This window comes from Anser brachyrhynchus, assembly GCF_964034855.1.
Source record: "Anser brachyrhynchus genome assembly, chromosome: 1".
NCBI lineage: Eukaryota > Metazoa > Chordata > Aves > Anseriformes > Anatidae > Anser > Anser brachyrhynchus.
In genome coordinates this window covers 42,813,089-42,828,696 of record NC_137694.1, presented here as the reverse complement: position 1 = coordinate 42,828,696, position 15,608 = coordinate 42,813,089, and the positions used below count along the sequence as shown (strand labels likewise).

The window sequence follows — 15,608 nt, the reverse complement described above, 5'->3', positions numbered from 1 at the left end:
CAGTCATTGCTGACCATTGCTGTTCTATGGGGGATTTCAAGATGAATGTCTGATAAGTATTTTTTAGATTACCTCTACAGATATGTCCATCTCCCTGTGTCCTGAAGTGGAAGCCTATGTTCCAGACATGTTTCGTTTTGTTTTGTTTATCGCGCTCCGATGGCTAGATCCCTAATCTTATATTGTCTGCTCTGAAATCAGTATGTATTCAGAGAATGGAATAGTGATCTTCAGTTTAGTAAACAGTGGGTTATTAGAGATCTTTTGGACAGCAGAAAACAGGTTTGCATTAAAAGTTAACCTGCTTTAAGTACTGTGCTGCTCTGCTCAAGAATGTGTAATTTCCACAAAGACTATGAGACACTGGAAAAAATGGCCATTAAGCTTCATCTATGATTAAAATTATAACCTTAAACTTAATTGTTATGGTCTCTTATATCAATCTTGAGGGTGCAATATTGAATTACTTTAACAACATGAAAATACCATATATATAACAAGGCATACTGCTTTTTCCTTCTTGATGGTGGTCCTCTTTGATCCCTACTTAACTTACTGCTTATAAAAAGAAACTCTAAAAGAACAGCACCTGGGAAGGTCAAAGAATGAATCTTTGAAGACTCTTGTTCAAATATGCCAACAAGAATTGGAGGAAAGTTACTGAAGTACTAGCAGAAAGATTTGTTAAAGGGAACCAAAGCTTGCTGTGGCCATATAAGGTCTTTGGAAAAGACATTATTTTTCTTTTTCAGTATTAATTATATCTGAAAGATCCTGTTTCCCTTCTTCTCCTGCCCGTCTTCTACAGATTAGATGGCTATCTGTTTACACTGAAAAGGGTTTCTGCCCCTACTTCAGCTCTCTGTCTCTTCTGCATAATAACAGCTGCTAAAGAAAAAATACTTCTTGGTGCTCTGTTCAGTCATCATTGATGGAATCTGTCTTGTTCCAATTAAAGTGATAAATCCTGGGGAGGTGGCAAATTTCCCATGCTTTAATAGAGTCTCACTTGAGACAGTTGTGTTCAGTTTGTTGTGCTGTGCAGAGGCTTGTTACTCAATACCTCTCAGTTTAAATGAAAGCTGCTTTTGTCTGGGAGCAGGAGCTGGAATGCTAACACACACAGTACCCATGCAGCATGCAGCTTCCTTGGCTTGTGTGTGGTTAGGTGCTGGTCTGCTCAGCCAAAGATTTTGATCTGCTTTAAATCAAGATCTGTTGAAATAAGCACACCTCTCTCAGGCACTTCATCACTCCCTGATTTCTAAGCAAAATCCTTATCAACCTGTTATTTCTCCTTTATAAATACAGTGTCTATTTCCAACGAAGGATAAAACATTCTTTTTGGCATCCCAGGACCATACATTGTCCCAGCTTTGTCCAGAATGGTACAAGCTCCATTTGCAAAGTATTCTCTGGAATAAAGAAACAAAAATCTGGAAATACTGAATGTTGTCATTGCACATTAATGGATGCAAACATTTTATGTTATTAGAAATAATCTTTTGGTTCTGGTCTTTTATTTTTTAATTTCAAAGGTCTTATTTTCATAAAAATACAGATATACTTTCTTTTCATCAAAAGATTCGTTTTGACAAGCATGCTTTTTCACTTAGAAATACTCACCCAAATTCTGTTTAGAGCTTTGGGGATGTTAGTTCAAACTTTTGTTATCCTTGTTTTGCTACTACTGAGAAAATGAAGAACAGGAGATAAAATAGTGCTTTGTCTCCTTTTCTAAACAGCTTTTTAGGGTTTTGCACTTTGTGCAAAGAAAGAAAAATAAATAAAACAAAATAGCGTTCTACCTACTTTCTTTCTTTCTTTCTTTCTTTCCTTCCTTCCTTCCTTCCTCCTTTCCTTCTTTCTTTTTTCTTATGTTCCTAGCACTGAACTGTGCTTGTAAAGAATTGCATCAATATTTTGGTAATCTATTGTTTATCATAACACTTATTTGTTTGTTAAGACTTTAAAGCAGTATAAATTACTCTGAAAGACAGAGAAGCTAAAGACAATGTCAAGAAACTATTATTTTTACTTTAGAGTGGTATTTTAGTCTACATTTTACAAGATCCCTTTTCAAGGTCATTAATAATGTGTTGTGTTTTTTAAGAATACTCTATGCTTCTTGTAAAACCAATAAAATATGACATGGTAATCATGAAGATAATAGCATGTATATAAGCAAGAAATAAAATTATCCCTCCCAAATTTGTTCACTGAGAACATTTGTTCAACATAAAAGATTGAACATTCTACATTGCATCTTGCTCCATACCTCAGTCATAGTGAAAACCCATCAGTGAATGCAAGTAATTATTCATTGGTTTCATTGGGCTGCAGCTGAGATTTAAATTATTATATTTTTTTGGGGAAAAAAAAAAGTTAAGTACAAAATGTATTGAAAAGCTATGTACAGTTTTCACATTTCCAACAGCTTGCTCAATTAGAACAAAAGACCTAAGATTTGTATTTACCTTTATCTTTGAACTGAGTCTACTGTACCAAGGGTGACTTACATTTTTAAAAACTTAAAAGCAAGAATTTTTTCTATTGTCTTCATTTGTTAACACATCTGTGGGCTACTGTTTGAGCACACAAAAGCATGATGTGAAGTTAATTTTGATTTCTAAATGCTTTTATATTTCTACATCCAAAGGACTTGTTGGTAATGAAGTACTTTAAGTATTTGGAAAAATACTACAATGGGGTTAACTGTTCAACAAGTGTAGAGGTCATGATGGGAGCAGCCTTCTGCTTCTGCAGTTGCGGAGTTCACTATTTTGTGAAAAGAGGAAAAGTATGAGGCAATAGATACTCAAAAAAGCAGATTTCACCATCCTCAAAGGGTGATAGGTAAAGCCACAGGGAAACAAATAGGCTGGGAGAACAGAGGCTGGATAAGCAAGCCGCTACTGGGGAAGGTTCTGCTACCCATCCAGATGCAGAAGACGGCAGCTAAAAAAACCACCATAGCTGCAACAGTAAAAGTAACACACTGTTACGGAGGAGAAAAGCAGAAAGGCTGTGACTGTAAGGAGTAACAGGAAATCCTTCTGTAATTGCACTACTGGTAAGAGGAAGGCTGAGAAAGCTTTGGTCTGCTGCTCTGAGGGGAGGAAAGATATAAACAGAAGATGCTGAGAAGGCCAAAGTGTTTAATGCCTTTTTGCAGCCGAACTCTCCTCAAAGGATATCTGCTACCAGATGGCTCACACGAGTCACACAAGTGACAAAGGGCTGGAGGAAAGAAAACACAAGCACTTAAGTTTTAAGATTCCCAAATCTGCTAGTGAGAATGCAGCCTGATAAAATTCGTCCTGAAGCATTAGACAGACTAAGCCGAGATCTGCTGTGGGGGATTAACCTCATGTGAATGTAGCCGACTGAAAGTCAGGCACCCAGTGGAAACCATTAATCTGCTTTAGGGTGGGATGAGTGGCTTTCTCCATTTAAACCCACCCTTAAGAAGCATCAGGGCCAGGAGGGCACCCCCAGCCGTGTCCCTGTCCCTTGACTCCGGGCTCCCGCACGTGCCCCAGGCCCAGGACCCCGCATCAGCCCCAGGCCTGTCGGCCCCGGCCTCAGCCAGGCTGCAGCAGGGCTGGGCTCCAGCTCCCCACAGCCCTGCTCTGCGGGAATACTTAAACTGAAAAATATATTACCAGGTTGTCCCCCTCCCTTTTTAGTAAATATTAGCTAAACAGGGAAGGGAAATATCCACCGACCCCTGTAACAATGAAGATTAAATCTTTTCCCTTGCCTGCTACAAAGTGTGGAAGAACCATCTGAAATATCTGCGTCTGGCACCTGTTCCCTCCACATCCTGACCTCCGTGCAAAATGACTTTGTTTTCCGAGTGTGTCATTGAAATGAAGGTATTCACTCCACGCATATCTGCAATACTTGCTCACCCCTTAGAAACTGCAAGTATTCTGCACCTGGCAGGTTGCATAATCTGGCCCGATGAAAGAGAAATATGGTCTATAGGTCCTTAACATAGCCCTTTGATCTCTCTTCTTGCCAGCAGCCCGTCTCTCTGCAGTTTCCTTTTACAGGGTGATTTGGAGGTTCCTTTTGAGTAGCTTACATTTTATCTCTTGTCGGACATGAAATAACTCCACAGGCTGTACTGGCGGGAACATGTTGTTCTGCTGTCACAGGCACAGCTGCCTGGGCAGAGGAGACTATTAACAATAAGGCGTCCAGATAAAATGAGCAGATACCTGCAAAAAAAATTGCTATCTCATTAGAGATATCCTATCTTGCAACATAGTGCTTTTGAGATCCCGTTTGGCTAGCGAAATATGAAATAAAAAGGAAAGACATGCAGATGGTCTATTTTAATCAGTTTAATTAAAAAGGAAGGCTAGTACCTACTTTTACTTCCTTTCATTTTAATCAAGCAAAAAAATGTAATATGTGTACCACAGGCAGCCAAAATAGTAGGAAAAAACTGCTGCACAGTTTTATCAGCTTAATCTTTTTCTCCTGCATGTCATTTGGCATTTGCTCTCAGAACTCATATGGACAAAATCCTTAGAAAAATATTCAAAGGGAACACTGCCAAATTTGGTGGCTATGTCCTAGTTAAACTCTCTTTCCTCTTTTAGCTTTGTACTGCAAATGGAAGTCACCCAAACAAGAATGTCCATCTGCAGAAAGGTTGATTACAGAGGTGCCTGACTGGTACATCAAACGGACAGGGATCTGTGATTTATTTATTTTTAATTGGAAAAGTACCAACCCCTTATGAAACGTACCTCTTGTCCAGCAGATGTAACTGCAGTGGTGGCAGTACCATCTCAGTCCTATTACCCCTGAGTCGGGACGGGAGCCACTCTTGCCCTGAAAAGAAGTGAAAAAAGTTAGTGTTTTATTAATTTTTCTTCAACTATTATTAAAAGTTATTGAATACCGAAAGGCCTGTTTATTTAGGTAAATCTGGATCACAAGTGGAGAGTGATGGGATAGTCTATTTGCCTTTGAAAATGCCTGCGGTATGATGGCTAGAAAACTCTGAGAGATGGAGAGAGAGTACATGAGACAACATGTGTATATCATGTCTTGGTTTATTCAGTAAGAGAAAGGGTGAATCTGCTGTGGTAATTGGATAGTGCTCCTATTACTAGTGGTTGTTCCAGGAAAAATGGTAAGCTAACTGCATAGGCTTTCATCCTTTGCAATGCCTCTTGTTCCTGTCTTTTTAGTTATCATCTTTTTTTCTTTTCTTTTTTTTTTATCATTTTTTTTTATCATTTCCTTGTGTGTCGCCATATTTTGCTTGTATTTTTTCCTTTGTCTTCGTCCATTTATTTTCTGAGATTTACTCTGTATATTGATAGCCTTGAGTATCAAAAGGCAGAGGTCCAGCAGTTGAAAGCTGTAGGCTCTTCATAGAATAAAAACCCTTTGAGCAGTTCTGGACGGAAATGCATTAGCAGAGTTATATGGGCAGGTTTATCTATCTGAAATCAGTCTTGGTTAAAAAGGCAGTACAGAAGCACAGATTACAAAATAGTTTTGGTGTGCAAAATGTCATTGTCTAGTGCTTCTCTGTCTGCCCTGATTTCAGGCTATTGATGCTCTTAACTCTTTCATATGGGGTGTTATGTTCCCTCCCATTGCTGCATTTGTATTTGAGTGGCTAGCCCAGTTTTGCTCAGAACTGTTGGTTTGCTTTACAGAATAGTCTGGGAAATGTTTAGCCAGAAGGCACATCTTTTCAAGCTCATTATTTACTCACATTTACAAAATTTCCTACAAAATGTCTACATTTGTGTTAAAGTAACTTTAGAAAACTATTCCAAAATATTGCATAAATTCTGTGTCTAGAATGAAGCATTCAAGTCCTTGCAAGGTTAACCTTTCTCCTTTTTGACTCCCATGCAATTTTGAAATGTTTTCTTATTTACTACAGTTGAGGACCTTATATGGTCAAACCAAATTTGTTCACAACTTCAGCAATATGATTTAATTTTTGAAGTCAAATTATAACTTTATAGAAGAGGCTAATGAAGAACAAATTCATGGAAGTCAGCAAAGAAGATGAAATTTTCTTTGAAACATTCTGCAGTGCTTTTGTAATATGAACTCTGAACAGTCTGGATTTGCAGACCACTGGATGTCACTTTTGCTTTACGCTTATAGAACAAAACCTTGAATTAGAAGGCCTTTAGCTTTTTACGTGGAGACATATTTCTGATGCAGTACCTGTGGTGGAAGAGGATGTCACCTGGTGTCTTCTACTTCTCTACTTCCAGACAAATCTCCCAGATGATTACCCTTTCCTCTGTGTCATATCATGCTAAATGAGGACAATAGAAGTAAAACAACTTGTAAGAAAGATATAATCTAAAAGCAGTGAAGGTTCTGTGAGAGACACTAATCGAGGTCCCTTTCTCTGTGGTATACAGTGAAGAATGGTATGTACATGACTTCTTTGATCACAGTAGAGGTGACTGTAGTCCTCCCCCTAGGCTCAGGTAGGAAGCAGTACAGAAACACAACCTGAAATATCTTTTTAAGGTCCCTAATGATGCACAATGATGGATTCTTCAATTACTTTGCTGTATTTGCATTATATTATTAAAAGACCATCCTAGGGGAAAGCACAAAAGACACTGTTGATGGTGAATTCTTCAATGGCTGAAAAAGAACACTAGAAAGCAATTATTACTTTAAAAAATATTGTATCATGAAACCCCTTGCATGGATATTCATTTTTCTGACAAGACTCTTGCCCCTGTATCTCCCAGAAAGAAGAATTTTAATGTTAAATTTCTGTAGTCAACTATTGAGGTGGAAACAGCTTGGAACAAGAAACCAATTGAAGTCTGCTTCTAAAAACACTGAACATATGTTCATGTGTGTTTATGAAATTTAACAGAGAAAAATTGGTATGATGTGGTATTTTCAAAATGAACTGCACTTGCAAAAACACCATGTTTAAAAATGACATAAGGTTTCATAGATGTTCTAGTACCACTGCAGGACTCAGTTGCCATAGGAACAGCTTTGAGGTGCCAATTATTTTTCTAACATCAGGACTTTACCATCTATTTCCTCCTGCAAACATCATTCTCAGTAGCAGTCAAGAAAGAAAGGTATGAAGCAAGCTACAAAAAATGGTAAAACTATGAACCAGGAACACACAAAACATCTACTCATAGGGTGGACAGAATGACCAAGGAGGGCAATTTTTTTTTTTAATGCAATGACATGAAACAATAGTACCACAATGAACCATTGCTGCAGTTTTAAGACCAAATGCTAAAATATGAGGTATGTGATATGTTTTTTAAGCTATATACAGCACTTGACATAAAAATAGATTGAAAGCAATACCCATGAGATACGATACAGCACTGCAGATTCAGAAAATCTTTTCAAGATCGGTAAACAAAAAAGGAAATAAGTGATGCCATTTTTAGTCTTCTTCAGTTTCTATGGATACTGAAAGCCAAGCTTAGAAACTGAATGATGCATGTTAAATATGGTAAATGAATAAATTTGTAAATAACAGTTTATTCCTGAATGTTATCCTAACTCCCTGTGCTTGAGTTTCCCATACACGAGCTAAAGATGAAGTAGAGTATAATTACCTGTTAATTGCTTTTCAGAAAACAGATTGCAGGAAGAAATTTACAGCATTAGGCATGAAAACATTGGTTTATAGTTAAACTGAAAAGTACAATAATACACATAAGAATCAGCTGTTGAGGCTCAGTTCAGTTACCCAAATATAGGCATCTTGCATAACTTCAAATGAAGCAAAGGTCACCCATCCTCGTCTCTACCTGCCAAGTGTGTAGGACTCCCACAGAGTCTGTGTTATTGGTCTCTGATGGGCAGCTTAGATACCCCAGAGCTTCTCAAATACCATCAGGTACCTAAGTTAAGCAATCAAATCACTGTCTTAGTGACTGAAATAGCCTTCAGGCTACTCAAAGGACAACTAAACAAATTCTGGGGTTGTGCTCAGGCAGCAAACAATGAACTGAAGGAGTTATACTGGGGTATGCTAATTGTATAGAGGAATTAGCAGACAATGAATGGAGAAGTTCATCTGGGAAGGGGAGATGAGAAAAAATTTTGGGAAATGATGCAGTGAACACAAAAAAAAAGAGACACAGGTTTTGTGTTCAGATAAGATCAAGACTACTGATGTAACTTGCTTGTTTCTTGACGTATCAGATCATACTGGTACAACTTACATTTGAATGATTATCTGGCACAGAATACTGGAAATGATTCAGTATTTAAGTACTGTAACAGGCTAAGTTCCTTTTTCCTCACAGTCCATGTACCTTGGCTCTGTGAGTATCCTCATTTAAACACAGGCTTTGTTTTTTTAAGGTGCTGTGCAAGCCATGCTGAGATTTTGTTAAAAGTATGCATTTTTTCATTCACAGGAGAACGTACAATTTCTTTACTGACAAACATATAAATATATATTGTTGAAACTGAGGCAATTTGATCTCTTCAGGGTTGACACTACTCTACTGCTGCTGTTCTCCCTGTGAGGCCACCGTTCAGTTGTTGCTTCACAGAGACGTCCTCTTCCTCAGCTCCATCCTCTGGCTTGCACATGCTTGCCTGGAAGGGCCTCACCTCTGCTGGCCTTTTGGCTTCATCAGTCCTACCATCTACTGCTGAAATGGCAAACACACCAGCATCGCAGCCACACCTATGGGTTTCTTCCAGTTACTACCTGTTTATCCCCAGATAAGATGTTTCTCTTCTTCATTATCCCAAAGTTTCTCTTTTAGATCACACCCATAAGAGGAAATCCAGAGAAGAATTTGCTTGACCTGAAATTATGAACTGTCAACAACATACACTTGAGGAAAAGTCTCAAATGTCCAGCATTCCTCTGGGTCTCCTCTTTTTGTGGTCTCTACCTTCCTGAAATTTTGGCACAAATCCAGCAACTCATTGATGTGAGTATTAAATTAAGATGATATAAATGGCACTAAATCTGTCTCCCTTTTTGCATGTAAGAATAGGAGAGCACTTTGTGTCAGATGAATTAATTTAATTAAGGTATTTTGTGAACACCAAAATCACCTTCATCATCCATCAGTGTAAATAATAAATGAGGAACGATTAATGTCTTGCCAAGTGAAGGTATTGTGAGAGTCTGAAACATAACAGGGTCCAAACACAGTGCATCACATTTGTTCAGTTTGTCAGATTATTATTTCCTTTCTTTTTTTAAACCTTCTTTAGTTTGATTGTTTTCTTCTTTTGAAGCCATGTAAAACTGTCCCAGGTTCTATCTGATTTATTTTGTTTTATGCTCATCTGAGAAAAATTTTTAAGATAAACACACAGCATGTGAGGATGGATGCTAAATTTTACCAAGATTACTTCAGTCACCACAGAAGAAAAGCAAGTCTTCTTTAGAGTGTTACTGTAGAGTGTAAATTCACACAAGAGTTTTCATTTTTAAAGAAGTGATGCTGTATTTGAATCGTTCAAGGAGTTAGCCAATTGCATATACATAGCTTATACTGTCCTGTGAGCTCTCCTGTGGGCATTTAGCTGTAATAATTTGATCAGCTTTATTGCTGTAGAAGAAGAGACACTTCTGACACTTGCATTCACATGTATTTCCTCCAAAATATTCCAGAATGCTAATTAACCTGGACAGCTGTAGCAAGCAAATATGATGGAGGAAAATGCAGTAGATTGAAAGAAACACAAGTGTTTTGTCCAGTTGGTTTTGTTTGGGACATGTTTAAATAACGAAATGCACGTTGCAATGTGAGATATGTACAATAGCTTGACAGAAGTTTTATATCTGGAATTAAACTTCTCCCAAGCTACAATGAAAAGCCCCAAACAAATCTCTTAAAAGCTCTTTTTGCATGTCTTTGCATCAACATACATTTTCAGGACTGCGTCTAAGACAGCCACTGTATTAACATTTTTGCCAGTATTTACTGTGTGAATTAACTAATTCTATCACGTGGTGCGAACTACAGTGCTCTGTTTTTTAAACTTTATTATTATTATTATTTTCCAAGAGTATAATTATGCTGGCCTCCAAAAAGGGATTGGGCAATTTTCCTTGTTTAAAGGGTATGACGAAATGTTGGAAGTATTTGAAGCCCAAGGAGCTTCTGAAAAGATTTATAGAACTTACTGCTATAACTGTCTAGGCCTGGAGAGCTGCCATTTGGAAGGGCCCTGCTAAGACTTTGAACTTAATTTGTCAGCATCACGTCTTTAAAATGCAATCTGCAGCACTTCAGCTGTCTCCCCAAAACTACAGAACCATTACCCTGGTAAACTGAGGCATATCTGCATGAGTCCGGGATCTCACAGGAGCTGGTTACGAAGAGATTCACTTGGAAAAATAAAATCTTCATCTGCTGGAAGCATCTTCTGTCTCTCCCTCGCTGCGTGCTATTGGCACACGGCAGTCAGAGAGCAGGGGCTTTGTGGTTCCTTTATGCCCCAATAATCCTGGCTACTCAAATAGCCCTTTGAGACTGCTGGCATCTACACTAGCCTTTAAACCCTGCTATACACTGGCCCTGACAGGCTTCCAACCAGGAGAAAATAAAGTTGGCTCAATGCCGTGTTTGCACAGCCTGGGTGCTGCACTGAACACTCTCGTCCTCACTCTGATGATTCCAGCTTGCATTTGTATTGAGGTTTTTGCAGAAATGGCAAGGCTGTATTTTTAGGTAGTGCGTTCGTAGTATTTTCCTCCTGCTCCAATTGAAAGCCAAATGGTTGGGAGGCTAGCATCTGTGAAATGTTGCATATTAGTAGGTGGTACATAGGCTATAGTATCACTGATGTAATTTCCAAATTCAAAAGGCTGTTGCATATTAAGAAGTTACTAATATTCGTGCTGTCAAGGGGCAACTGAATTTCTTTGGCTGGAAGGGCACTACTGATCAGCTGTCACTGAAGCAACACATGGCTTTTTAAGACAGAAATCCTTGGCTAACGTATTTGCTTGTTTTGTCAGGAAGCATGCCTGCACGCTGTGCCTTCTACAGACCTGTATGTTTTTTCCAGCACAATATGAAGGGCTTCTAAGACAACCTTAAGACTTTGACATTGACAGCTTAAGCCATCAACTGTAGACTGATGCATGGTCTAAAATAACTATCATAGCTATGTCACAGGCTAAATATCTGGAGTCTGTTTCTGTCTTAGTGAAAACAAAATCTATTCTGGATCTGAGTTGCTGAATTTTTAGCCGAAAGTAAAAGCTCTAACCAAGCTTAATTTAAATGCCTCTGGGTATTGACTTAAGTCATTTAACGTTAGGATAGAAATGAATGCCATACATATTTGTAGGTTGAGATTTCTCTCATTTGATTTTTAACACAGTATTTAAGGTCTTCTCCAAGAAATACTGATTGAGTGAATTCCTGGTCCCAATTAACTTAATGGCAAAGCTCCCAGTGATGTTTGTGGGGCTGAGATTTAACTCATAGCATGAAAGTTGAGAGTAACTCTTTAACTCACTGTATAGAAACCTGAGATTTAGTAGGAAGGGCATATATTAAATAGATAATAAGTTTATTTCTAGCCTGTATGCCAACAAGCAAGCAATAACATGTTTATATCACTTGCAATGACACAAGGAAAGCTACTGCTCCTTGCAAGTAATACAAGATGCAGCAAATATTTGTCCCACCCATTTTTTTCTATATTTGGAAAGATAGTCTATATTCTGAAGTATTTAATTTACTTCCTGAATCAAGATAATAGTCACTGCTCATAAGAAAAAGAAATCCCTTGATTATGTCTTTAGATAAGGCAATTCATATTTAACGTGAATAATTTTAAAACACACAAAATAAGTAGGAATTTCTATATATACATATACTATTTTGAAAAGAATCATCTGTATTCATGAATACTTTTCTGATTACTGTGTGACTGTAAATTCTAGAATAACTCATCTGTTTCAGATAATAATGAAATGAAACACAAAACAAGTAGATTTCTAAGCAGTTTTAAAATCAACTATATAAATCTTGGGAGACACTTCATTATCTTTCTGAATATTACATGTGCCTTTGTCATAGCATAAATAAATAAATCATTTTAAGAGCTTTTCACATATTACCAGTGCAATAAACAGCGTGAAAGTAGATAGTCAGCCACCTGCAGGGACTTACACACTAAATTACCTGCTCTGACCTTGGAGAGAAGAGCACATGTTGCAGGAAGGCAGAGCTTGGAGGCAGCACAGACAGGCGAGTTGTGTGCATCTGATTTGCTGGCTCGGTGTCCTGGTAAGTGAGTCTGTTAATAAAGAGACAGCTCAATTTTAGAAACAGGGAGTCCTCCTGCACTGATGTGCCGCACGCAGTACATGAAGCAGGGTGGTCAGAGGAATGTTTCCAGTGTCAATTTGTTTCTTCATCAGATGAGTTTGGCAAGAGGAGCTTGTGGACACAGAAAACAGAAGGGCTGCCTAATTATTATATATCTATATATATGTATATAGATATCTATATGTACTCTTCAGGTAAGAAAAATGATGTTCTTCAGAGGCATTTCCATCCAGGAAGCATCAGTCCCCAGAAAAGGGGCTCCAAGGAAGAGCTGGGCTGCCTACATTTTAAGTAAGACATGGTCTCATCTCACTTGAACATTTTCCTCCCCAGTGTGGTGCTGTTCCTATGTATGTCCTGTTTTTCATGGGAGAAGCCTCTCTCGGTCACCGTGTTTCATTTCCTGGGCCCAGCTGCTGAAGGGCAGCCTCTTGCAGATGTCAGAGCCAGTTGGACCTGCTGGGGAGATGCTGCTGAGCACTGGAGGAAGCAGGGCTGTGGGTGGGAGGATGTTGAAATCCCACCTGGAGAGGGAAGGTGGCCTGCAGCCCACCACCAAACGAGCGGATGGGGGAAAGGCTGGTGAGGCGATTTCCAAGGAAAGGAGCTTTTCAAGTAGCACATCACTTTTTTTTTTTTTAATCTGCATATTAAAATTAACCATGGAAATATGAGTTATGTAAAAACTTACTCTGACTTTCATCCTTGAATGAAAATGGAAATTTGAGTTTAATTGCTGTTTAAATGTCTGGAATGAAATGGCTACCGAAGGTGTTCAAAGATCCATGGTCAAGACATTTAAAAAGCTTTGAGTAGGAGCTTTAGTTGACCCACTGAAGTTAATAGCAAGATTTCCATTTGCATCAGTGAAAAATACATCCTTTGCCCAATTTACCACACAATTTCCTGGTATAGGGCTGGACCAAGAACTGGGCTAGGGCTACTCAGTGCAAACCATAGCAGATTTGTATTCAGCGGCTCTCGATCTTTCAGAGCAACAGATAAAAATTTACCAGGGCTAAGCCAGCTAAAGAAGTTTTCCAGTCTCCTTCACACACACACACACACATCCTGCCCCTGCTTGCTCCCCCCATCTCTTAGCACTGAGCTTCATAGCACAGACTCCCACATCACACCCCTGCAAAGCCCCTTCCAAATAAAGTTGGCATACATTCAGCCCTGAATGGAAAGACAGACCACTGGTTATTGGGTATTGCTGGGGAGGGGGGGGGGGGTGGTGGTGGTGGTGGTGGAGGGAATAGGGAACACTTTTATTTGAAATTTTTTGTTCTCAGGAAAAGAAAAAAAAAAAGAGAAAAAAAAACAATCTCCATACTTCTTTGTCTTTTTCTAAGGCTGGGAGCCTGAAAGCTGAAAAATGTTCTTTTTGCATCCAGAGACTCCCACAGCAGGTGTGTGTGTCCTTATGTTCACTTCCAGAAGATCTCTCAGTTTGGTCTCCACCTCATCATTAACCAGTGACTTCTAATTGTCCTGTGCTCCTTTGACCTCCAGGCTCATGAACCGGGTGAACCAGCAATTTAATTTCAAGATGGAGCCTCCTATTGCTCAGAGAGGATTGTTCAGAAAACAACTTATGCTGCGCTCCTTTTTTGTTTTGTTTTCCCATAACTTCCTATTAAGGAAGAGCTTATGTTACCTTGCTCCTCAGTCACACACACACGTAAGGCTGTATTACTATCTTTAGAACATTTCATATCAGCTACATGTTGCTTTAATGACACATGTAATTGCTCTCAGTCGGAATCATCAAACATTACAGTCTAAGAACTATTACAAATTCATTTGTTACTCACATGAATTCAGAGAAGGAAGGTATGTACTCTGGGTTTCAGGGGTGCTGTGAATGTAAGTGTTGCCCTTGGGTCAGGCAAGAAAGCCCCAAGTAGGATTCTGTGTGGGCCCCACACAGAGGGTGCATTGATTTTCTAGCACATCACTGGGAAGCAGTCCCAGCTGAGCTTCAAACAGTGGTCTAAGCTGTAAAAGAAAACATCTTTTACAAAAATTAAGTAAATCAAACAAATCAGTTAGATAGCATCACAATGCAGAAATACCACCTTCATGTATAAGGCTATCTTCTTCAGCTTGCATTACAGTAACATTTATTTCATGTGAACAGTTAGCATAGAAGAATTAAAAAAAAAAAAAGTGCCAGACTGAATTTATTATATGTAAAGCAGATAAAACCTTTATGTTAGTTTTTAAGTAAGAACATGTGATTCTAGCAATACTGTTGATGTGAACAGTCAAGGCTATGAACAACAAAGGATAGAATGAGTAAAATAGGTTTATGGCGTGAATCATGCAGCTGAGTTAACACTAAGAGGAAGCAGAGATGATATATTTATCATCGTAATGTGCTCTTCATGACTCATCTAAATGCAAAAAAATAAAGTATGTGAATGATTAGGCAATAAAGATAGGTGTTAAGGAGGGAGGGACAATGGAAAATATTACTAAGCTTATAAAAACAACTTGACTTATTCATTAATTTAAAGATAATCTGTTGCTTTTCCAATTAGCCTAAAAATAAACAGATTTTTTTCAGTATGAAAGACAATTCCAACAATTTGGATGACAGTCAAATATGTTTGAGTGACAGGCTACATAAAATGATTTAAGGCTTTATTTGGCACATACTTTTCATGTGAATCAATGTGCTTATTTTTCTTATGATTCCTCACCTCCATGCTTGTATGGCCATAAATCCAATCTTTCATGTCTAGAAACCAGTTGAAGAGTGGCAGCCGTAATATCTAAAGCATCAAGCCAAACCTGTAGTGTAAAAGTGTACAAGATCATTTTGGGGGTTACAGTTTCTGTTGATTTGGATTTTGTTGAAACTTTATTTTATTTATAATATATGAATTGCACACTTGCAAGCAGCAATTGTATGGAAAAACTTTCTTAAGTAAAAGGTTATTTAGTACTGCCAATTCTAAATATTCATTTTTTGTTTGTAGCTGAAATTTTGGTTTTCATCTGTCACCCAGTTTCTAATTCTCTTTGGCTTTTTCATGTCTATATGTGGTAGGACAATTAAAGTGTTGCAGTCCTATGTCAGAACAACTTGCTACTGGTACTCTACATGTAGAATGGGAAATTTCCCAGTTTCTAGGAGTCAGAAAAACAGAATAATTGGCATGGCCTCCTAAGTAGTACTAGGATCTGTCTGGCCAAACGTAAGTGTCTGAAACAGGGCTATCTGCAGTTGAGCTATGCTTCTGGGCTACCCTTATAGTCAGTGGAAAGAAAGAGGGTCTTCTAAGATTC

At 38.4% G+C, this 15,608-nt stretch overlaps 1 protein-coding gene across 7 annotated transcripts; it reads right to left on the bottom strand.

Annotated features, from left to right (window-relative positions):
• Window positions 1-825: 825 nt before the first annotated feature.
• On the bottom strand, window positions 826-13,503 carry LOC308188545 (uncharacterized protein). 7 transcript variants are annotated; one of them, XM_080577747.1, is made up of 5 exons: window positions 12,836-13,503; window positions 12,165-12,279; window positions 4,764-4,848; window positions 4,091-4,226; window positions 826-3,240 (listed from the first exon to the last, which is right to left on the bottom strand). In XM_080577747.1, exons 1-5 carry the CDS (start codon window positions 13,012-13,014, stop codon window positions 3,222-3,224), a joined length of 534 nt encoding a protein of 177 aa, XP_080433873.1. In that variant the 5' UTR covers window positions 13,015-13,503; the 3' UTR covers window positions 826-3,221. The 7 variants fall into 7 exon arrangements, 4 of the variants coding, with proteins under 4 accessions (XP_080433873.1, XP_080433875.1, XP_080433876.1 ...); XM_080577749.1 differs by lacking the exon at window positions 12,836-13,503 and adding an exon at window positions 12,596-12,825 and having other exon boundaries at window positions 1,494-3,240; XM_080577750.1 differs by lacking the exon at window positions 12,836-13,503 and adding an exon at window positions 12,702-12,789 and having other exon boundaries at window positions 1,494-3,240.
• Between the last annotated feature and the right edge of the window lie 2,105 nt (window positions 13,504-15,608).